The sequence below is a fragment of the Lynx canadensis genome, chromosome B2 (assembly GCF_007474595.2).
Source record: "Lynx canadensis isolate LIC74 chromosome B2, mLynCan4.pri.v2, whole genome shotgun sequence".
NCBI lineage: Eukaryota > Metazoa > Chordata > Mammalia > Carnivora > Felidae > Lynx > Lynx canadensis.
In genome coordinates this window covers 81,081,728-81,104,793 of record NC_044307.1, presented here as the reverse complement: position 1 = coordinate 81,104,793, position 23,066 = coordinate 81,081,728, and the positions used below count along the sequence as shown (strand labels likewise).

At 37.6% G+C, this 23,066-nt stretch overlaps 1 protein-coding gene across 3 annotated transcripts in view; it reads right to left on the bottom strand.

The window, feature by feature from the left end:
* Positions 1-23,066, bottom strand: part of CASP8AP2 (caspase 8 associated protein 2) — a 39,942-nt gene that overhangs the window by 10,646 nt on the left and 6,230 nt on the right. For all 3 annotated transcript variants that reach the window (XM_030315969.1, XM_030315972.1, XM_030315970.1), the window contains exons 2-7: positions 16,072-16,154; positions 13,428-13,496; positions 8,639-8,739; positions 8,022-8,096; positions 6,241-6,356; positions 334-2,543 (exon numbers count right to left, since the gene is read on the bottom strand). In XM_030315969.1, the coding sequence (XP_030171829.1) occupies positions 334-2,543; positions 6,241-6,356; positions 8,022-8,096; positions 8,639-8,739; positions 13,428-13,496; positions 16,072-16,126 (2,626 nt within the window). In that variant the 5' untranslated portion in view covers positions 16,127-16,154. The remainder of the gene's footprint in view (positions 1-333; positions 2,544-6,240; positions 6,357-8,021; positions 8,097-8,638; positions 8,740-13,427; positions 13,497-16,071; positions 16,155-23,066) is intronic.

Below are 23,066 nucleotides of genomic sequence, written 5' to 3'. Positions count from 1 at the left end.
GTGTGGTTTGGTCATTTGGATAACCATCAACCAACCGGTCAGGTATCTTTACTTCATGTTAGGATCACCTACTCTATACCATTTGATGATGGCTTTGGAATAAAAAATATATCTGAAAGCAAGCAAAGAGTATTTGAAACAACCTGTCCTACCACTCCCTTGTTTGTAAAAATAAGAGTTATCTAAATTTAGATTAAAGGCTCGATGTACCTCTCTAATTAACAGGGGTCTGAACAATATGTGAACTATGTTATCAAAAAAGAAAAAGCACTAATTCTTCTTATATATTTTACAATCTCACAAAAAGTTATAGAACATAATATAAACTATTACCTTTATGACTGTTATTACATAATGAAACTTGAGATGGGCTTTCCAGTCTAAGAACTTTTGCTACAGGTCTCACTGGACTATTCAGAGGACTGATGGCTTCTGGAATAGGCCTCAGGTGATTGAGGTCAATGCTCAAAACTGAATTCTCATCATCATTATATACTGAGTTTGTTTCACCGATTTCCATTCTGTTGTCCACTATCGCAGACTGCTGAAGTGAAGATTCTTGTGTCTCTTTAGGTGAGCAAGGCTCCAAATGACAAGACTTACTTTCATCCAATGGTGTATCTACAAGAGAAGGCTCAAATTTGGGGTTACCATCTTCTGAAAGGGCTACTGGCAAAATTTCAGTTTCTTCAACTGAAGGCTGCAAAATGCTGTCACTGGATTCAGCTACTTTTGTTGCAGAAGGCTCCTTCATCTCCATACCTTCAGAAACACTACAAGAATTTAAGTCAACATTTCTTTTAGTATCCAATTCCAAGCCAAAGTTTTGAGAAACATTTGTTTGTAATATGTCCATTACCACAGGAACTGCTTCCCTGGCACTATTAATGGTTTGTTCCATTTCTGTTGATGATGGAAACAAGGATTCTGTTTGTTCCATTTCCACAGGTGCTGAGAAGGAAGTCTCTGTACCACAAATGGGCACATCACAACCCATAGTAGTCTCAACAGATTTAACCAACACACTCTCTCCTTCCATTTTCCTTTCTGGATTACTGGTCCTGGGTTCAGATGCAACTGCAAGAGCATCCTTTGGTTCCAATAACTTTGATTTGGTTTCCTCTGCGGTATGTTCACTGACAGAGGAAACACATGTCACTGTTGTCGCCTGAACCAAGCACTCCAAATCACATATGCCACTGGATTTGGGGATATTGGTTATTTTCGGGTGGTTATCCTGAGAAACAGGCTGCTTTTTAGCAGGAGAAAGGGTTAAGTTCAATTTTTCCATAAAACTCAACTTTAAGTCTTTGTTTTTTGTTTCATTTGGACCACTGTCAGCTTTAATTGCAGGCTCTTTATTATCCGCTCCTTCAGAAACCTCATTGTTAGAGACTTCACCTTTATCACTTTTGGGCTCATTCTGTCTCTTTAAATTCGTAGTGGTTTTCTTAGTTTCTTTGCTAGTCTTCTGCAAATGTTCTGTAGGTGTTCTTTTTTCATTTCTTATATGCCTATTTTCTTCTTTGCTTTCTCGTTCTCTTTTCCTCTTATCTTCAGTCCTATGCCGTTCTGCTCTTAAAGGTGTATTTTCCCACTGGTGCACAGCATCAGATTCTTTGGAGTCAGTGTGTTTATGAGTTCTGCTGGATGAAAAAAAGGATGGACATCTTCCTTCTTGAAAACTATGATTACTTACACCCCTATCTCTTTTACAATCTTCCCTTCCTCTTCTCTCTTCTAGATGGTATTTACTTGAATTATGAGATTTTATTTCATTCTTGGAATGAGTAAGTGATGGTCGTTCAGATCTTCTCCAATGATCCTGGTCTTTTACTACGGATTTAGGTTTCTGATCAACTTTTCTTTCTTCTTTGTCTTGCGACTTAAGTTCTTTTCTATTTATAGTTTGTGATCTTTCACTTTGCCTTTCTAGTTTTTTGTCACTTTGCGATTCTACTCGAGTATATGACCTTTCTCTAAAGGTCTCTTTTTCCCAAGAGTTAACGCGTTCATTTTTATAATCCATATCTGTATTACTTTTAAACTTTGAATTTTTACTTTCAGCCTTTGGTTCACCTTTACCATATTTCTCAGGACGTCCTTGTAGCCTTTGACTAGCCTCTGTGTTCCTTGATTCACTATCACCACAACTAGAATTTAAGTCTTTCCGTATTCTATCCGTTCCTCTGCTATATTGGCTATGTCTAATATCTTTTCTCCCTCTTCTATTATCCTCATTTGAGATACTCTCACCAACCTGATAATGGGAACGTGACCAAATGCCATTGTTGCAGTGTTTTTCAGTAAATGGAGACAAATACAAAGTGCTCTTTTTTTCACAATGTGATTTTCCTTCCTTTTCGGGATTTGGCAGTGAAGTGCTATGATGTACATCTTTAGAAACATCACTTTTCACTCTGAGATCAGTCTTTGCACAATCATCCAAATGGGGAGATCTGGATTTAAGATCTTTTGTTTTAACTATATCTGGTGTCCTTAGAGTTTTGTGATTATTTCGAAAATGTGAGAACTCAGACAGTCTGTTGAGAGATAGAAATTCACAACAAAAAACAAAGTTAATTGCTTTAAATGATCCAGATTTTAATCACATGCAAAACATTTTAAAATTCAGGGGTCCCCACACTGGCAAAACTGTTTTACTTCATATAAAGATGTGAGTGATGCTTACCAGCTTCCAACTAAATGGGCCTGTTTTCAAAACAAGGAACTCCCTTTCATTTGCTTTGTTCAACAAAGACTAGAGGACCATTCTGTTCTATCCCAGGCCTTACCAAGGTCTTCCAGACTTCCCTCACCACAGGTGGATAACTGCCAAACTAACCACAGATTCATTTCTTTTAGAACAAATAACATTATTTTCTTGCCCTCACTCACTCTAGTGCAACTGAAACAGAAGGAAAAGTAAAATGTTGCCAGACAACACAATCATCAGAGTTCTGCGTAGCTCTCTACCCTGGTTTTCTGTTTCACATACAATCCCACAGTAAACCAAAGCATCACTAGCCATCTTAAAGTGCCACATACTATGCAAAAATAAAGAGAAATATAGAGTTGTGATTCTTTCTTAGGGAAATGGCGTGTATTTATTATTTAACCAAAAAAAGTCTAAGTCTTCGGGTTTTATATTAGTGTTTCAGAAAACTGGCAGTTTTCCTAACAATAATATGCAAATAGCTCATTTTAGTTCTCAGTCCATTTTCCTGAACTTCCATAACTTCTCTAAATCTCCATAAATCTAATCCTAATCAGTACTAAATGTACAGAGAACACCAAAATTTAAAAGACTCAGGAGAATAAGGGGAGATTTTAATTAAACAAAAGAGGATATGGGAAATATACAATCTAGAACAATATACAGATCTTACATGGATCTTATAATGGGTTAAGTTATGTTCTCCCCAAAATTCATATGTTCAAGTCCTAACTCCCAGTATCTTACAATGTGACTTTGAGGAGAGGGTCTTTACAGAGGGGAATCAAGTTAAAGAGAGGTCACTAGGGTGAGCCCTAATCCACTATAACTAGTATCCCTATAAAAAAGGGAAATTTGGGGGTGCCTCAGTGGCCCAGTCAAACATCTAGCTCTTTATATCAGCTCAGATCATGATCTCACGGTTCGTGGGATCGAGCCCCACAACGGGCTCTGCACTGACAGCACAGAGCCTGCTTAGGATTTTCTCTCTCCCTCTCTGCCCCTCCCCAGCATGTGCACACTAGATAGATAAAATACTATCAAAAGTTTTAGGGGGAGCCTGGCTCGCTCAGTTGGAAGAGAATGTGACTCTTGATCTTGGGGTCATGAGTTTGAGCCCCACATTGGGTGTACAGATTAGTTAATATAAATAAACTTAAAAAAAAAAAAGTTTTATTTAAAACAAACCTTTACATTACACACTTTCCGGAATTTATACTCTTAAATTTTCACCTTACATTATTTATATGTTTTCTATTAAACGTGAGGTTTCAGCCAAATGATAAACACCAGTAGAATACCAGATACAGGTCACAATTAAAAAGTGAAAATAACTGGCAGAATGTTTATTAGATAAGGTATAACCACATGAATCAATCTAATGACATAAGTCTCATCATTTATTCACCCAGCTTCTCTCTCCACCCTGTTAAAACATCACAACTATCCGCTAAAAGATTTAAATATGTATAAAATTTCCCCAACATTTCAGGAAGCAATCATACTAGCTGCACTGGTGCGATTTAGTTTAGTAAACACACAGCCATCTTCATTTCCAAAAGGCCTGAAGTGCTTTACAGTATCACACAGTCTACATATAAAATTACCTTCATTCACCTGTCAATCATTTATTGACCATCTGCCATGCGCCAAACTCTGAGCTAAGTGCTTGATAAAATGGTGAAGATACACAGACATGGTCACTGCTCCCATGAAGCTTACAGTTTAGTGAAAAGATAGATACTAAAAGATAATTCTAACCCACAGAGCTCTTAACAGAGATAACAGGGAGATTAGAAAGAGAAAGATACTAAACAAGTAACCCCATTAATGACTTTAAAAATTCTAAGTGTAAGAGGAATAACAGACTAATACTCCTGTGAAAAAGACCTGAGGATAGGTTGGTTTTTAGCAAGTAGAGGATGGGAAACAGGTGGCAAAGGCAGAGCTCATGGTACATCAGAGGAACCAAAAGAATGCAGAAATTCCAGAGCTATGATGCCTAGGGCAAAGGTAAACGCTAAAGGCAAGGCCTGAAAAGTAGTTTAGAACCATATCGGGAAGAGTCTTGTGGGCCACGTTCAGATTTATGATCTTTTATCCTAAGAACAATGAGAATCCATTGATGTATTTTAATTAAGAAAGAGGGTAGGATGGAGTAATTCTATGATAGTGAGATGTTCAGTGTGGTTTAAAAAGTGTCCTGTGTGGGGCTTTTACACTGAGAAGAGATGAACCAGAGGTGGAAAAGAGTAAGAATGGATGCAGAAATACCAGCACAAAGACTACTGCCAGATGAGAGTTGATAGGTAACAATGATGAAATGAATTGAGAAATGAATAATTTGAGAGATTATAAACACATAAAAATCAGCAGAACATGGTAACGAATTAGGTCTGAGGGATGATTAGAGAGGTAAGAGTCAATGACGGCTTCTAGGCACGGTGACTATGTGTCCCAGTTTGCCAAGTAATCTCAGTGCAATTATTAATAGCATGCCCTTCTACTCTCAAAAGGGTCCTGGTGTGGGCGATAAATTAAATGGCCAGTCTACCCCTAGGTCTCTGGTTTACACCAGCTGAATAAATGATGGAGAACCCACTGAGTAAGAAACAACTGAAGAGGTTTGTGATCATAAATTCCATTTTGAATGAGGTAATTTTGAAAATTCTGTATAGATGTGAAGTAGTTACTTCTATATAAATGGAACTGATGTAGTAGGAGTGAGATTACTTCAAATGAATATACTGACAGAGAAAGGAAAAGACACAGGTCTGAGTTTTAAGAATTCCAACCTAGTCAAGTACAGAAGAATAAACCTCAAGTTAGGAAGAAAATTAAGAATCATGAAAGCCAAATCAAGAGACTATTTTCAAGAAAAGGTCAATTATGTCATATAATGTGTGAGGGTAGTTAAAATGAGAAATCAAAACTATTTGATAGACTTAGAGGCAGTCACTGTTGAGCAAAATGACAGCTCTTTGGGTGTACCAATGGAGGCAGAAGTCAGAGTGAAAGGGGGTCAAGAGTGAGTAGAAACATAAAATGAAGACAGCAAGTTTAGATAACTGCTTTGGGGGTTTGACTATGCAAGGGAAGGAAACATGAAATTCTCTGGAAAATACTGCCCCCAACCAAAATTTTAAAAAGAGAGAGAATAGGGGCGCCTGGGTGGCGCAGTCGGTTAAGCGTCCGACTTCAGCCAGGTCACGATCTCGCGGTCCGTGAGTTCGAGCCCCGCGTCAGGCTCTGGGCTGATGGCTCAGAGCCTGGAGCCTGTTTCCGATTCTGTGTCTCCCTCTCTCTCTGCCCCCCCCCCGTTCATGCTCTGTCTCTCTCTGTCCCAAAAATAAATAAACGTTGAAAAAAAAAAAAATTTTAAAAAGAGAGAGAATATTAGTCATAGTAAAACCTTAAAGACTTAATAAAATGCATGATTTTCATCTTTCCACTCAAAAGTTTAAAATACTCCACATATCAACAGCCATGTAATTCATAAACAGATCCACACCCCTCAATTATACCTTTGGTGAAGATTATTTATTTCTTCATCCTTGCGATTTATTTCCACTCTAGCAGTTTTGATAAGTGCTGAAATATTCTTCTTAAGAGACTGGTTTTCATTTTTTAAGCTGAAATTCTAAACATCATAAAATATATTTAAAGTATATATAAATAAAGTATAGGTCTACAGGATTATTAAACTTTTACTTATATAATACAGCTAATGTTTACTGAATGCTCTAACTGCAAGCCAGGCATCACTTTTTTTATCTTGTGTGATTCCAAAAAAAGTCCTACGAGAAAGAAGTACTATTATGTTCATTATACAGCTGAGATTCAAAGATAACAGACACCAAACAAAGGCCATTTCAAGTGAAACTACTTAAAACATGGATCAGGGGCGCCTGGGTGGCGCAGTCGGTTAAGCGTCCGACTTCAGCCAGGTCACGATCTCGCGGTCCGTGAGTTCGAGCCCCGCGTCGGGCTCTGGGCTGATGGCTCAGAGCCTGGAGCCAGTTTCCGATTCTGTGTCTCCCTCTCTCTCTGCCCCTCCCCCGTTCATGCTCTGTCTCTCTCTGTCCCAAAAATAAATAAACGTTGAAAAAAAAAAAATTAAAAAAAAAAAAAAAACACATGGATCAAGGGGCACCTGGGTGGCTGTCAGTTAAGCACCCAAGTCTTGATATTGGCTCAGGTTGTGATCTCGCAGTCATGAGATAAGACACTGCACTGAGCATGGAACCTGCTTGGGATTCTCTCTCCCCCTCTCTCTCTGCCCCTCCCATACACACCTGCGTGCACATACTCTCTCTCTCAAAATAAATAAACATTAAAAAAAAAAAAAAGCCAGGTTCAAAATGAAAAGACAATAACAAGAAAAAAGTTCTGCCTGGGTTATTACCTTGAAAACTGAAGATAAAAACGATAAGGCTTTATTATATTTAACAATTCACGTTTAACTTACAACAATGTACTAATTCTCAAATGAACAAAGAATGAATTTAGGATTGGCTAGTTATTTGGGGGGAAAGGGAAACGAAGAGAAACAACTTTACCAAAAAATAAATAAATAAATAAATAAATAAATAAATAAAAATCAAAACAAGACATGACATTCCTGTATTCTGCAGCATGCTCACCAAAAAAGTCACTCTTGCAAAAATATGAAGGTATCACCACCTTCCCCCGACAGCCATTCTAAATCTTTGCTCCTCAAACCATTCCCTTTTAAAACACCTGGTATCGGGGCTCCTGGGTGGCTCAGTCACTCAAAGTGTCCAACTCTTGATTTCGGCTCATGCCATGATCTCACAGTTCATGGCTTCAAACCCCATATTGGGCTCCACGCTGATAGAACAGGGCCTGCTTAGAATTCTCCCTCTCTTTCCCTCCCTCTCTCTCTGCCCCTCCCAACTTGTGTTCTCTCTCTCAAAATAAATTAATAAAAAAACAAAAAACAAAAAAATACCTGGTATCATCTCCATTAATGTTCTATTATTTGTTAACTAGTGTAACAGATTTTTATGCCAGTGCCATTTAACAAATCAGTTTTCCAATATCATTTTCAGTGACACAGAAAATAATGCATGTTTTTGCATATTTGCTATATCATTTAACACTAAAAAGAAGAATTTCCTTATAAACCGCCAACACTTAAGCATTTTAATTTCTAACAAAAAAAAATTATTACATTTTGATTTTAAAATAACACAAAAGGCCCTAGGGCCTCAATAAAACTTCCCTTCAATGACTGGAGCAGTACAAGAAAACAGAGAGGCAAAAATACTCATTATAATCCTACCTGTGTCTGTATTTCCTTAAACTTTTTCATCAGCTCTTTCATTTGCAGCTGACATTTACCATATTCTACTTGCAACTGTAAGATATAAAAAGATTAAGCATCATCCTAAATTATTTTCTTAGCTTATATGACACTTCAGAATATTTTAAAATTTAGAAAATCAACCCCCTACGAAGGATAGACAAGGTCTATTTCTACTAACAGATATTTAGTAAAACTACTAGTTTTTAACATTGTCTCAACCAAAACACATCTTGTTAAGTTTCACATTCAATCTCCAGACCTTAAAATTCAAATAACGTAGAAAGAAATTCATCTGAATTAAGTCTTGGGACATTTTATAACTTAGTACAAATCATGAAAAGATAAAATGTTTTATCATACTGACTGCCTGTTGAGGTTTTATATATTCGCTTAAATTTAATCAAGCAAATTATAACTAAATTTAGACATTCAGAAAAGATTTTAAAAAGCAGATCTGAAGACAGAAACTTAAATATTCTTTTAGACTAAGAGCTATTTCTTCAACACAGAATGTTTAATAAAAAGCTGATGTCTGCACTTCAGAAGCTACAAAAGGTTAAAATAACTCTGTCCTTAATTCTGGCAACCCATACATCATTATATGTTGCCTCCTTTGCAGTTCCTTCTTCAGTCAGGATTTCTTCATATAAATCCAAACAATTTCTGGATGGTACACAGGATTTGGAAGCACTGTCTAAAACAAACATACAAAAAGCCCTTAAATTAAAACATGTACTTTGAGATTCAATGCAATCCCTATCAGAATTCCAATGTCATTTTTCACAGAAATAGAAATAACAATCCTAAAATTCGTATGAAATGACAAGACTGCAAATAAAAAAGCTATCTTGGGGCGCCTGGGTGGCTCAGTCGGTTAAGCGTCCGACTTCGGCTCAGGTCATGATCTCGCGGTTTGTGGGTTCGAGCCCCGTGTCGGGCTCTGTGCTGACCGCTCAGAGCCTGGAGCCTGTTTCAGATTCTGTGTCTCCCTCTCTCTCTGACCCTCCCCCGTTCATGCTCTGTCTCTCTCTGTCTCAAAAATAAACACTTAAAAAAAAAATTTTTTTTTTTAAATTAAAAAAAAAAAAGCTATCTTGAAAAAGAAGACCAAAGCTGTAGGCATCACATTTCCTGATCTCTAATTATAATACAAAGCTATAGTAATCAAAACTGTATGCTATTGGCATAAAAACAGATATACAGATGAATGGAGCAGAATACAGAACCCAGAAATAAATACAGTAAATTTATGTATGACAGACAAGCAAAGAATATACAATGAGGAATAGATAAGCTCTTTCCATAAATGGTATTGAGAAAACTGGACCCCTATCTTACTCCATGCACAAAAATCAACTCCAAATGGTTTTTTTTTTTAATTTTTTTAAATTTACAACCAAATTAGTTAGGATATATCATCAACGATTTCAGGAGTAGATTCCTTAGTGCCCCTTACCCATTTAGCCCATCCTCCCTCCACAACCCCTCCAGTAACCCTCAGTTTGTTCTCCATATTTATGAGTCTCTTCTGTTTTGTCCCCCTCCCTGTTTTTATATTATTTTTGTTTCCCTTCCCTTAGGTTCATCTGTTTTGTTTCTTAAAGTCCTCATATGAATGAAGTCATATGATTTGTGTCTTTCTCTGACTAATTTCACTTAGCATAATACCCTCCATTTCCACCCACGTAGTTGCAAATTCTTTTTGATTGCCAAGTAATACTCCATTGTATATATATACCACATATTCTTTATCCATTCATCCATCAATGGACACTTGGGCTCTTTCCATACTTTGGCTATTGTTGATAGTGCTGCTATAAACATGAGGGTGCATGTGTCCCATCGAAACAGCACACCTGTACCCCGTGGATAAATGCCTAGTAGTACAATTGCTGGCCCGTAAGGTAGTTCTATTTTTAGTTTTTTGTGGAACCTCCATACTGTTTTCCAGAGTGGCTGCACCAGCTTGCATTCCAAATGGGATTTAAATGTGAGACCCAAAAAGTCTTAGGGAAAAAAAAAAGGAAGGGGGTAAGCTCCTAGACATCAGTCTTGGCAAAGATTTTCTGGCTTTGACACCAAAAACAAGGGAAACAATAGCAAAAATAACAAGTAGGACTACATCAAATTACAAAGCTGCAGCACAGGAGAGAAAACCATCAACAAAGTGAAAGGCAACCCACAGAATGGGAGAAAATATTTGCAAATTAAGTATCTGACATAGGGTTAATATCCAAAATATATAAAGAACTCATACACTCAACAGCAAAAGAAAAAAAAATCTGACAGAAAAATGGGCAGAGAAACTGAATAGACATTTTCCCAAAGACATACAAATGGCCAACAGGAACATGGAAAAGTGCTCAACCTGACTAACTGTTAGGGAAATGCAAATCAAAATCACAATGAGATAACACCTTATACCTGCTAGAATGGCTATCGCCAAAAAGAGGAGATAAAAGCTATAGAATAGGGAATATAATCAATAATATTGTAATAACTTTGTATGGTGACAAATAGTAACTACACTTACCATGACGAACACTGCATTAGGTACAGAATTGTCAAATCACTATTTTGTACACTTGAAACTAATATAGCACTGTATGTCAACTATACTTCAATAAAATAAATAAGTAAAAAATAAAAAGCACCAAACACTTGCCACACTTAGTAAGTAAATGTTCAGTAAAGACTGCTGTTATCAGAGACCTCCCCAATTAAAAAAAAACAAAAACCAAAAAACAACCATGAGATAACAAGTGTTGGCAAGGATGTGGAGAAAATAGAATACTTGTGCAAGATTGGTGGGAATGTAAACCAGTGCAGCTACAATGGAAAACACTATGGAGGTTCCTCAAAAACTTAAAAATAGAAATATGATTCAGTAATCCCACCTCTGGGTATTAATCCAAAGGATATAAAAAGAGGATCTTAGGGCACCTGGGTGGCTCAATTGGTTAAGCGCCTAACTTCGGCTCAAGTGGAAGTGGTTCATGGGTTCAAGCCCTGCATCAGGCTCTCTGCAGTGTACAGAAAGCTATCTGTAACCAAATGCTCTACCACTAGACTATTACTATGGTGATCATTTCACATTATATACAAATACTGAATAATTATGTTGTATGCCTGAAACTAATATGTAATAGAGTCATAAATATGATCTCACAGTTCATGGGTTTGAGCCCCGTATAGGGTTTTTGCTGTCAGTGCAAAGCCCACTTCAGATCCTCTGTCCCCCCCTCTCTCTGCCCCTTCCCCAATCAATTTCTCTCTTTTCCTCTCTTTCTCTCTCTCAAAATAAATAAATAAAAACTTAAAAAAAAAACAAACTGGGATCTCAAAGAGATATCTGCACACCCATGTTCACTGCAGCATTATTCATAATAGCCAACATATGGAAACAACCTAAGTGTTCATTAACAGATGGTTAAAAGAGATGTGGCATATGTATACAATGGGATATTATTCAACCATGAGAAAGAAGGACCTCCTGCCATTTGCACTAACATGGACAGACCTTGCAGGCATTATGCTAATTGAAATAAGTCAGAAAGAGAAAGACAAATAGCACATGACACCAACTTGTATGTGAAATATAAAAATGCCAAATACATAGAAACAGACTAGAACAGTGCTTACCAGGGGCTGGGGTGACAGAAGAGATATTGATCAAAGAGTATGAACTTCCAGGGGCCCTTGGGTGGCTCAGTTGGTTGAGCACTCTTGATTTCAGCTCAGGTCATGATCTCATGGTTTGTGAGTTCTAGCCCCACATCAGGCTCAGTATTGACAGGGAAGAGCCTACTTGGGATTCTCTCTCTCCCTCTCTCTCTGCCCCTCCCCTGCTCATGCTCGCTTGTGCTCTCTCTCTAAATAAATAAATAAATAGGGGCGCTTGGGTGGCTCAGTCGGTTAAGCGGCCGACTTCAGCTCAGGTCACGATCTCACGGTCCGTGGGTTCGAGCCCCGCGTCGGGCTCTGTGCTGACCGCTCAGAGCCTGGAGCCTGTTTCAGATTCTCTGTCTCCCTCTCTCTCTGACCCTCCCCCGTTCATGCTCTGTCTCTCTCTGTCTCAAAAATAAATAAACGTTAAAAAAAATTTTTTAAATAAATAAATAAATAAATAAACTTTAAAAAACCAGAATATAAACTTCTAGCTATAAGATAAATAAGGTTTAGGGATCTAAAACAGAGCAGAGTGATGATAGTTAATCATACTGTGTGTATTACATACTTAAAAGTTGCTAAGAGAATAGATCTTAAATGTTCTCACCACAAAAGAGAGATGGTAATTATGTCACATAATTGATGCAGGCTAATTATATCACATAATTGATGCAGGTAATTATGTCACATAATTTAGCTAAGGCTAAAGTGGTAATCATTTTGCAACATATAAGTGTATCAAATCAATACTTAAACTTACACAATGTTACGTGTTAACTATATCTCAATAAAGGTGGGGAAAATAGAAAATATGTGTCAAGCTTTTTGATGTTGTGTCTACTGCAAATCAAAGGGCTATATATTTCTGCATCTCCTGCATTTCATCCAAATCTATACTGATTGGTTGGAAAGCCAATTTACCTAAAATACTTATGACAACAAATCAGATGTGAGGACCATATTTGTTCAAAGCTTTGAGAGATTTGATTATGGAAAGGTTTCTAATTTGGATAGGTCATTAGACTCTCTCCATACCACTCTTACTGATACATTTGTTTTGTTTGTTGGTTTGTTTGTTTAATGTTTATTTTTGAGAGAGAGAGCGAGACAAAGAGAGAGAGAGAGAGAGAGAGAGAGAGAGAGAGAGCCAGGAAGCAAGCAAGCACAAATGGGGGAAGGGCAGAGAGAGAGAGGGAGATCAGAATCTGAAACAGGCTCCAGGCTCTGACCTGTCAGCATAGAGGCCTGACAGGGCCTCGAACTCACAATGCAGGGCTTGAACTCACAAGCCACGAGATCATGACCTGAACCAAAGTTGGATGTCCAACCAACTGAGTCACCCAGGCACCTCTTACTGATACATTTGAAAACATTTATAGTAACTACCCTTTTCAAAAGTTCTAATATGTAAGCCATGACAGTATGAGCAGTAATATATGTATAGACCCCACCAGCAGCTGCATTTCAATGTACAAAATATACCTGCTCTAGGTCCAGTTAAATCTAAGACCTAGATGAATAGCAAAACTGAGTGCTAATTTGTTTTAGTGATCAAACTTTGGTCAAAAAAATAATTACCTAAGTATAACCATTTCAAAGAATGGGCAAATTGTTCAGGAACTATGTATTACTCCAAGAATTGGCAACAACAAAATAAATACTTCCAATACACTGACCAAAGAAAATGAAACTTTTATTTTAGAATTTACATACCAGAAACAGCACTGTCCAACCCAGCATATATGTCCAAAGAACCTTCATCATTATTTTTAAGAGGAGAAGCTGCAGGAAAATCAAAGATAATTAAAACTGACTTTATGCAGTTAGTGAAGTTTTTCTAATCCAGGAAAAGACAGAGACTTTATTAGTCTTATACCAAAAAACACAATTGTTTACAATTTTTAAACATCCTTATAAATAGAAAGATCTCAATACACAGATTTATGACTCTATTACATAAGATTTAGACTTAAAAACTCACTTTCAAAAACAAACTTGTGAGAAGGTTCCAATTCCAATAATTGCAGAGTGGTTCTATCAGACCAATCCTCCTGCTGATAACAACTATAAACTCTAAGCAAATTATTAAAAGCTATCTGTAGTCAAATGCTCTGCCACTAGACTATCATTGTGGTGATCATTTCACATTATATACAAATACTGAATCATTATGTTGTATTCCTGAAACTAATAGGATGTTATAAGTATAATTATAACTCAATTAAATAAGAAAAAAAAAGGCAATCTGAAAATCTAAAAACAATCCAAAGAGGGCAAAAACTGAATGGGAGACAACACCTGAAAGGAGAAAACAGTCTTGTATGCATTCCCTATCCCCCTTTATTAAAATTTTTTGTAGAAGGATAAGCCCTAGTTGGAGCCACAATGAGCAGTGAAAGCTTAGATGGAAACCTCTGGTCCTAAAAGCTTGAATAATGACAGAAAAAAAATGGGGAATGATAACAGCAACTAGAAACTAAGAAAGAAAATCCAGAAAGAATATTCCCAATTTGTGCCCAAATCTCCAAGTGACCTCCAAACTACGTAAGTAAAGGTGAGAACTCCAAAATGTCCAGTTAAAGCTAAAATATCTGAACAGATTTTCAGCTGCTATCCACTACAGGTAAGACAGAAGTTTAAGTTCAGCCAAGTTAAATACTTGCTAAAAGTAAAAACAATATGGCATAATCCAGTGTCTCTAGAACATAACAGAATTGAGCATCCAGAATGCAGTCCAAAATTACTACATAGGAAATCTTGGCAGAGAAACAGAAACCATTAAAACAAAGAATGAGGGATGCCTGGCAGCCTCAGTTGGTGGAGTGCAACTCTTGATTTTGGGGTCATGAGTTTGGGCCCCACAATGGATGCAGAGATTACTAAAATTAAATAAATAAAAAATAACAAACTAAAACAAACAAGCAAAGAATGAAAATCCTAAAACTGAAAAGTGCAATATCAAATGCAAAAAAAAAAAGAAAAAAATTTTCACTGAAGGTGCTTAACAGTAGAGCCAGTGAACTTGAAGGTAAATCAATAAAAATTACCCAATCTGAAGAATAGAGAGAAAAAGATTTAAAACAAATAAACAACAACAAATGTCTTAGTAACCTTAGTAATATCAAAAGTTCTCACATACTGTATATCTGCAGTCCAAGAGGAAAAGAGAGAATGGGGAGGAAAATGATACTGAAAAGCTATTAGAGGATACTAGGACTAGAAACGATAAATAACAGAGTAAATATAAATAATAAATTTTTCTTAATTTCTTTTAATTCCTCTTAAGTTTTTAAAGATACGTAGAATGATATAAAGTAAAAATTGAAGCTCTGTATCATGAGGTTTATGACATCTTTAACATAAAAGGATGGATGAAGGTTAAATAAAACTATACATACAAGATTCTACATCTTAGGTGAAAAAGTACAATACTAGGAAGTAGACTACAAAATGTTAAAGAGGTATACTCCAATCCCTTAAGCAGCCACTAAAAAATAATGCAAAGAGGTGTTGTAGCCCAAAAAGCTAATATATAAATTAGAATGAAATTCTAAAATATATTCAACATTTGAAAGAAGGTAAGAAAATCAGAAGGAAAAAAAAAAGATGAGAAAAACTAAAAGTATTAAAATGATAGATTAAAATCCAATCATAATAATAAAGAAAATGTTGGGGTTACCTGGTAAAACAGGAACAAAAATAGCAGATTAAATAAAAGTATTATATCAATGTTAAATTTACTGAAATTTTGATAATTGTGCTGTTCTTATTTTTTTTTTTTCAACGTTTATTTATTTTTGGGACAGAGAGAGACAGAGCATGAACGGGGAAGGGGCAGAGAGAGAGGGAGACACAGAATCGGAAACAGGCTCCAGGCTCCGAGCCATCAGCCCAGAGCCTGACGCGGGGCTCGAACTCACGGACCGCGAGATCGTGACCTGGCTGAAGTCGGACGCTTAACCGACTGCGCCACCCAGGCGCCCCTGTGCTGTTCTTATATTAAAAAACCCAAGTTTTTCTTATGAAATACACACTTAAGTATTTGGGAGTAAAGGACCATAATGTATTCAACTTACTCAAGAGTAACAAATACCTATTTTATATTTCTTTGGATAGAAAAATAAATATCATTACCACTCATATTGACAAAGTTGTTAATTTCATTATATTTGAGAGGCTTAAAAGCCCTGTAATAATAAGAAAGCTCACATTTACTAAACATTTCCTATTTGCCAGGCACCTTACTATGTTAATTCATTTATGTGTGGGAAGAAAGAGTTGATAGTGTTTTCAATGAGAATAAATGATTTTGCAATTAAATACACTTAGAAAGACAGTTCAGAAAGACAGGTCTTACCAGAAAAGACATCAAATAAACTTGTTCCATCACCATTGTCATCATCTGCTGCCATGATCCTATTTCCTTTTGACAGTCGCCATCTAAAGGATGAAATATAAAGATTTTTCCATTGTTAAAATCAACCTCACAATTCAGAGAATAAACCTAGCTTTCAGTTATAAAGCAATTTTTAGGGGCACCTGGGTGGCTCAGTCGGTTAAGTGTCCTACTTCGGCCCAGGCCGTGATCTTGCAGTTCACGAGTTCAAGCCCCACATCAGGCTCGGTGCTGACAACTCGGAGCCTGGATCCTGCTTCAGATTCTGTGTCTCCCTCTCTCTCTGCCCCTGCCTTGCTTGCACTGTGTCTCCCTCTCTTTCTCTCTCAAAAATAAACATTTAAAAAAATCGTTTTTAAAAACAGCAATTTTTAAATTTGGACACAATGAATAAGTTCACTCTCTACCATCACTTCAAAAAAAGTGCCTACTGGGGCGCCTGGGTGGCGCAGTCGGTTAAACGTCCGACTTCAGCCAGGTCACGATCTCGCGGTCCGTGAGTTCGAGCCCCGCGTCAGGCTCTGGGCTGATGGCTCAGAGCCTGGAGCCTGTTTCTGATTCTGTGTCTACCTCTCTCTCTGCCCCTCCCCCGTTCATGCTCTGTCTCTCTCTGTCCCAAAAATAAATAAACGTTGAAAAAAAAAAATTTTTTTTTTAAAAAGTGCTTACTGTTTTCCAAAAGCTTAAGCTTACTTATTATGGCTAAACCATGTCACAAAGTAAATGATACTAATTTTATAAAATAGACCAAAATACAAATTAATTTTTATACAAAAATAAGCCAATATCATACTAAATAAGTACAACTACATGAGTTCTGTGAGTCCTCTTAGCAAATCATCAAACCTGGGAGCAATCTGGGGAACTCCAGACATACGTGTTTTCACCAATAAGAGAGTAAGACAGGTAAATAGTAAAGAATTTGATACCATACTAGGGTTTGTAAAGATGTGACAAAAGACATACTCTCATACATCACCCAAGTATATACTTGCACAAACTCCATGGAGGCAATTTGACCATAGCTATCAAGTTTTTATATGCACATAATCTTTGACCCAACAAATCATATCTAGTAACTCATTCTGAGAGATATACGAGCACATGGTTACAAAATATATATACAGGAAAATTCAATGTAGTGCTATCTGTAGCAAGAAAAAAGCAACAGAAGTATCAAAACAGCTTAAAGAAAGAAAGAAAGAAAGAAAGAAAGAAAGAAAGAAAGAAAGAAAAAAACCCTGACTTATCTGACATTTTCCATTCTGCCAGTAAAGTCTGATGAATGATGCCTGTGGTCAATGAACTATGGCCACTGTGGATACGGACAGTCATTAAGAATACCTGCACCTGTATATTTCTGCTCCCACCAACTGAGATATAGGCTTATCGATAGCCAGATCACATTTACTACCAAATCCAATTATGCAGGTTTCCTTATTTTTCTAAGTAATAGTATTATGAAAGATTATATTGCCAAAGGAAGTTCTTTTCCACTAAAAACTAAGCTGAATGCTTTGAAAAGATTCATAGGTGAGCAGAAAGATACACACACGATTGCTTGTCAAATCAAGTGAAGGTGAGATAATCCAAAATAATGGAAGAGAAAACCTAGTCTGTACTCACACTGATTAACAAGTATCTAGGGGCGCCTGGGTGGCTCAGTAGGTTGAGCATCAGACTTCAGCCCAGGTCATGATCTCACAATTCACGAGTTTGAGCCCTGCATCAGGCTCTGTGCTGACAGCTCAGGGCCTGGAGCCTGCTTCAGATTCTGTGTCTCCCTCTCTCTCTGCCCCTACCCAGCTCGTGCTCTGTCTTTCCCTTTCTCTTCCTCTTTCTCTTTCTCTCTCTCTCTCTCTCTCTCTCCTCTCTCTTTCAAAAATAAATAAAAACATTAAAAAAGGAAAAAAAGAAAAAAACAAGTATCTAAATTCTTACTCCATTTTAATTAAAGAAGAAAGGAAGGGAGGGATGGAAATCATAAGCAATGTCTTATAGGTGTGGTTTATGCAAGAAAGAAGTCAGGGGGCACCTGGCTCAGCTGGTAAAGCATTTGACTCTTGATCTCGAGGTCATGAGTTCAAGCCCCACGCTGGGTATACAGCTTACTTAAGAAAAAAAAAGAAAGAAAGAAGTCAGAACTCTGATCACTGGACTCATTCTCAAAGAAAAAGTCATGGTTCTATCACAAGAGATACAATTTATGTTACTACTTTTAAATACAATCAAAGTATATATCTTTTTTTAAAGACGTTTATTTATTTTATATTTAGAGAGAGAGAAACAGTGTTCGTCTGAAAGTGGGGCAGGGACAGAAAGGGAGGGAGGGAGGGAGGGAGAGGGAGAGAGAGAGAGAGAGAGAGAGAGAGAGAGAGAGAGAGAGAGAACATCTCAAGCAGGCTCCACGCTGTTGGCACAGAGCCTCACTCAGGGCTCAATACCATGAACAGTGAGATCATGACCTGAGCAGAAATCAAGTCAGACGCTTAACCAACTGAGCCACCCAGGCACCCCTAAAGTATATCGTTTTGTTCATTACTCACATTCCCCACTGCAACACTTTTTCCAATTAGCTGAATTGATTAACTGTTATAATATAGTCTGTACAATAATTACAAATGGCATAATCATATTTGTCAAATAACAGAACTAACTCTTGGTAAAGCAAAACTACTGACACAGCAGAAACTCACAGGCTTTCTAACAGTAACTTATCACCAGCTATAAACCGTCATATGGGGGCGCCTGGGTAGCTCAGTCAGTCGGTTAAGCAGCCAGCTCTCGATTTCAGCTCAGGCCATCTCACAGGTTCAGGAGTCTGAGCCCTGCATTGGGCTCTGGGCTCACAGTGACGAGCCTGCTTTGGATCATCTGCCTCCCTTCTCTGCGTCTGCCTCTTTCCTGTTCACATGCATGCGTGTTGTCTCCCTCTCTCTCTCAAAAATAAATAAATGTTAAAAAAAAATAAAAGTGGTGCCTGGGTGGCTCAGTCGTTAGGCAACCAGCTTTGGCTCAGGTCATGATCTCATGGCTCGTGGGTTTGAGCCCCGTCAGGCTCTGTGCTGACAGCTCAGAGCCTGGAGCCTGCTTCAGATTCTGTGTCTCCCTCTCTCTCTGCCCGTCTCCGACTCGCTCTCTGTCTCTCTCTCTTAAAAATAAACACACATTAAAAAAATTTTTTTAATGAAAATAAAAAATAAAAATAAATTAATTTAAAAATAAATAAACTGTCATATGGAGGAGGGAAAATCAGTCAATAGGTTTTTTACAGAATGGTGATAATGATTTGGTTAAACAGAAATCTAATAGATCAAAGTCTTCATTGCATATCATTTTACAGTTTTAGTTTTTACTACTGGCAGGTATTACTTAAAAAAAAAAAAAAAAAAAAGATGGGGCAACTGGGTGGCTTAGTCGGTTAAGTGTCCCAACTCTTGATTTTGGCTCAGGTTATGATCCCACGGGATGAGCCCCACACCGGGCTCCACACTGAGCGTGAAGCTTGCTTGGGATCCTCTTTCTATCCCTCTGCCCCTTTTCCCCACATGAACCCTCTCTCTCTCCTTGTCTCTGAAATAAAATAAAAATACAATAAAATCTTTAAAAAAAAAAAAAAAAAATGGGGCGCCTGCGTGGCTGTCAGTTGAGCGTCCGACTTCGGCTCAGGTCATGATCTCACAGTCTGTGAGTTCGAGCCCCATATCGAGCTCTGTGCTGATGGCTCAGAGCCTGGAGCCTGCTTCCGATTCTGTGTCTCCCTCTCTCTCTGCCCCTTCCCTGCTCATGCTCTGTCTCTCTCTGTCTCAAAAATAAATAAAAACATTAAGAAAAAAATTTTTAAAAATTAAAAAAAAACCAAAAAACAAAAAAATAAAGCAGTGTTGGTTCATAATTACAGGAAATGTACCATACTAATATCATGTAATAAGACATTAACAACGGAGAAAACTGGGGAGATGTAGCATGATAAACAAGATTTCTCTGTACTCCTGATTTTTTTTTTTTTTTTAAGTAAGCTCTACACCTAATGTGGGGCTTGAACTCATGACCCTGAGATGAGGAGTCACATGCTGTACCTGAGCCAGACAGGCACCCCTGTGCTTCTGAATTTTACCATAATTCAAAAACCATTCTAACAAATGGTCTCTCAGTAAAAAAAATATTTGTATATTTCATCATATTAGAGACAAAATATGTGTATCCTAACATCTGCTCAGGAAGAGCATATGATAAATTCAATATTAACCCCTAGCAAACTTGGGAGTTTATGAAAATTTAAGGGACCTTTTTTAAACTGATAAAGGATATATTTCTACTACAAAACAAAACCCTCAAACATCATACATGATGATGACACCACAAAAGCATCTCCTTTAAAGTCAAGCTTGCTTCTGTTTGAAAGAAGAGTAAGGCATGAATTGAGACAGAACTGGAAAGAAGCAAAGCTGACATTATTTACACTATGGCCACCAATGTAGAAAATCTACAAATTAGAATAAGAGTTTTTTTTAAATTCCTGAATGTAAGATAAACACACAAAAACACTTTCCTGTATGCCAGCAAAACAATTTTAAGGTGTTTTTTTTTTAACTTTTTTTTTTTTTAATTTTTTTTTTTCAACGTTTATTTATTTTTGGGACAGAGAGACACAGAGCATGAACGGGAGAGGGGCAGAGAGAGAGGGAGACACAGAATCAGAAACAGGCTCCAGGCTCTGAGCCATCAGCCCAGAGCCTGACGCCGGGCTCGAACTCCCGGACCGCGAGATCGTGACCTGGCTGAAGTCGGACGCTTAACCGACTGCGCCACCCAGGCGCCCCTTTTTAACTTTATTTATTTTGAGAAAGAGGGAGAGAGAGCGTTAGAGGGGCAGAGAGGGAGTGAGAGAGAATCTGAGCCACCCAGGCACCCCGCAAGAGTTTTAAAACATAACTGATAAAAAAGATATTTACAACAACAAAACCATTAAGTACACAGAAATTATATTCTCATTCTCTCTCTCCCCCCCCCCCTTCCCCTCTTTCTTGGTGCCTGGGTGGCTCAGTTAGCTAAGCATCTGACTCTAGGTTTCAGCTCAGTTCATGATCCCATGGTTCATCGGTTTGAGCCCTGCGCAGAGCCTGCTTAGGATTCTCTGTCTGCTTGTCTCCCTGCCTTTCTCTCTCTCTCTCTCAAAAATAAATAAACATTGAAAAAAAAAAAAAAGATTCTCTTTCCTCTCGCTCTGTCCCTCTCCCTACCCATGTACTCTCTCTCTCAAAAAATAAATAAATAAATAATCAAAAAAAGAAAGAAAGAAAGAAAGAAACAGAAAGAAAGGCCTAAATCAGGGGTATGGAAACCTTTTCTTCTTACAAGGCCAGAAAGTAAATATTTTGTGCTTGTAGGCCATCTGGTCTGTCACAACCACCTACCCCTGCCACTGAAGCTCAAAAGCAACCAAAGACGACATGTAAACAAATAGGTCTGACTGTGTTCCAATAAAACTTTATTTACAAAAACAGGCAATTTGCTTCTGATCTAAATAAATGGCAAAACATAATTCAATCATATTTAGGAAAACTCAATATCAAAGTTGGCAATTCTCCCCAACTCAATGCAATCCCACTCAAACTTAACAAGTTGACCATAAAAATTAAATTGAAATGTAAAGGGCCTAGGAGAGGCAGGACATTTTTTATTTTGGAGAAAAGGAAGTAAGCTTTTTATTGAAGTATAACATATAGGAAAAAAACCCACCAATCATAAGTATACAGTCCTATGATTTTTGACAACCTACACACATCCATCTAACTACCACCCAGATCAAGAAACAGATCATTATCATCACCCTAGAAGTATTACTCATGCCCTCTTGTAGCCACTATCCACTCCCAAATGTTGGCAAAGATGCGTGGAGAATAAAAGCATGCATACGGCTAATGACTGGTTTGTAGAAGAAGGACCTGCATATCAATGGAAGAGTGGGAGGAAGAGTGGAGATAGGTAGATTCCAAATGAGAACACCATTAACTTTGGAGGAAGGCATATATGAACCTCAGGCAGAAGAGGACTGGGAGATAAGACTGTCAAATTTCATTAGAGTCAAACAGAAGATACTAAATGTCCAACTAAGGAATCTGGCCTTGAAATTTCAGAAGACAAGAGCACTGAAGGTTTCTGAGTTAGAAACACTGGTATAAAGAGAAAAGATTAACATGTGGAATGAACTAGAAAGACAAATGTGTAGGAAAAGAAACTGGGAAGGAGCTTATATAAGAGTCCACATAATAACCCAAGATGGAGACAGTGAGATTGAAAAGGATATTTATATAAGGCATAATAATGAAAGAAAGCAAATAGGGTAGATGCCTAGATATGGGAAATATAAACAATTATCTCCTGCCTGAACTCATTCTCAAGCTACAAACTCTCATTATCTTTGATTCGTCCCTTACATCCACACTCACTTTCAAGTGATCACAAATTCTTAGTGATTTTATTTTTAAGTCTCTCAAATTTAACATCTCCTTTCCACTCAGTCATTCCAGTTTTCAATATAATTATTACTCATTTAGGGGCGCCTGGGTGGCGCAGTCGGTTAAGCGTCCGACTTCAGCCAGGTCACGATCTCGCGGTCCCTGAGTTCGAGCCCCGCGTCAGGCTCTGGGCTGATGGCTCAGAGCCTGGAGCCTGTTTCTGATTCTGTGTCTCCCTCTCTCTCTGCCCCTCCCCCGTTCATGCTCTGTCTCTCTCTGTCCCAAAAAAATAAATAAACGTTGAAAAAAAAAATTTTTTTTTAAATAAAAAAATAATTATTACTCATTTAAATTATTACAAAGTCTCCTAACTAGTTTCCATACTACCAACACCTTTTTCCTTCTACCACTTTCCACACTAAAGCCAAAATCTGTTGACTTGTAACCTGTTTTACTCCCAGGTCAAAAAGCCTTTAAGAACTACCCAAAACAACA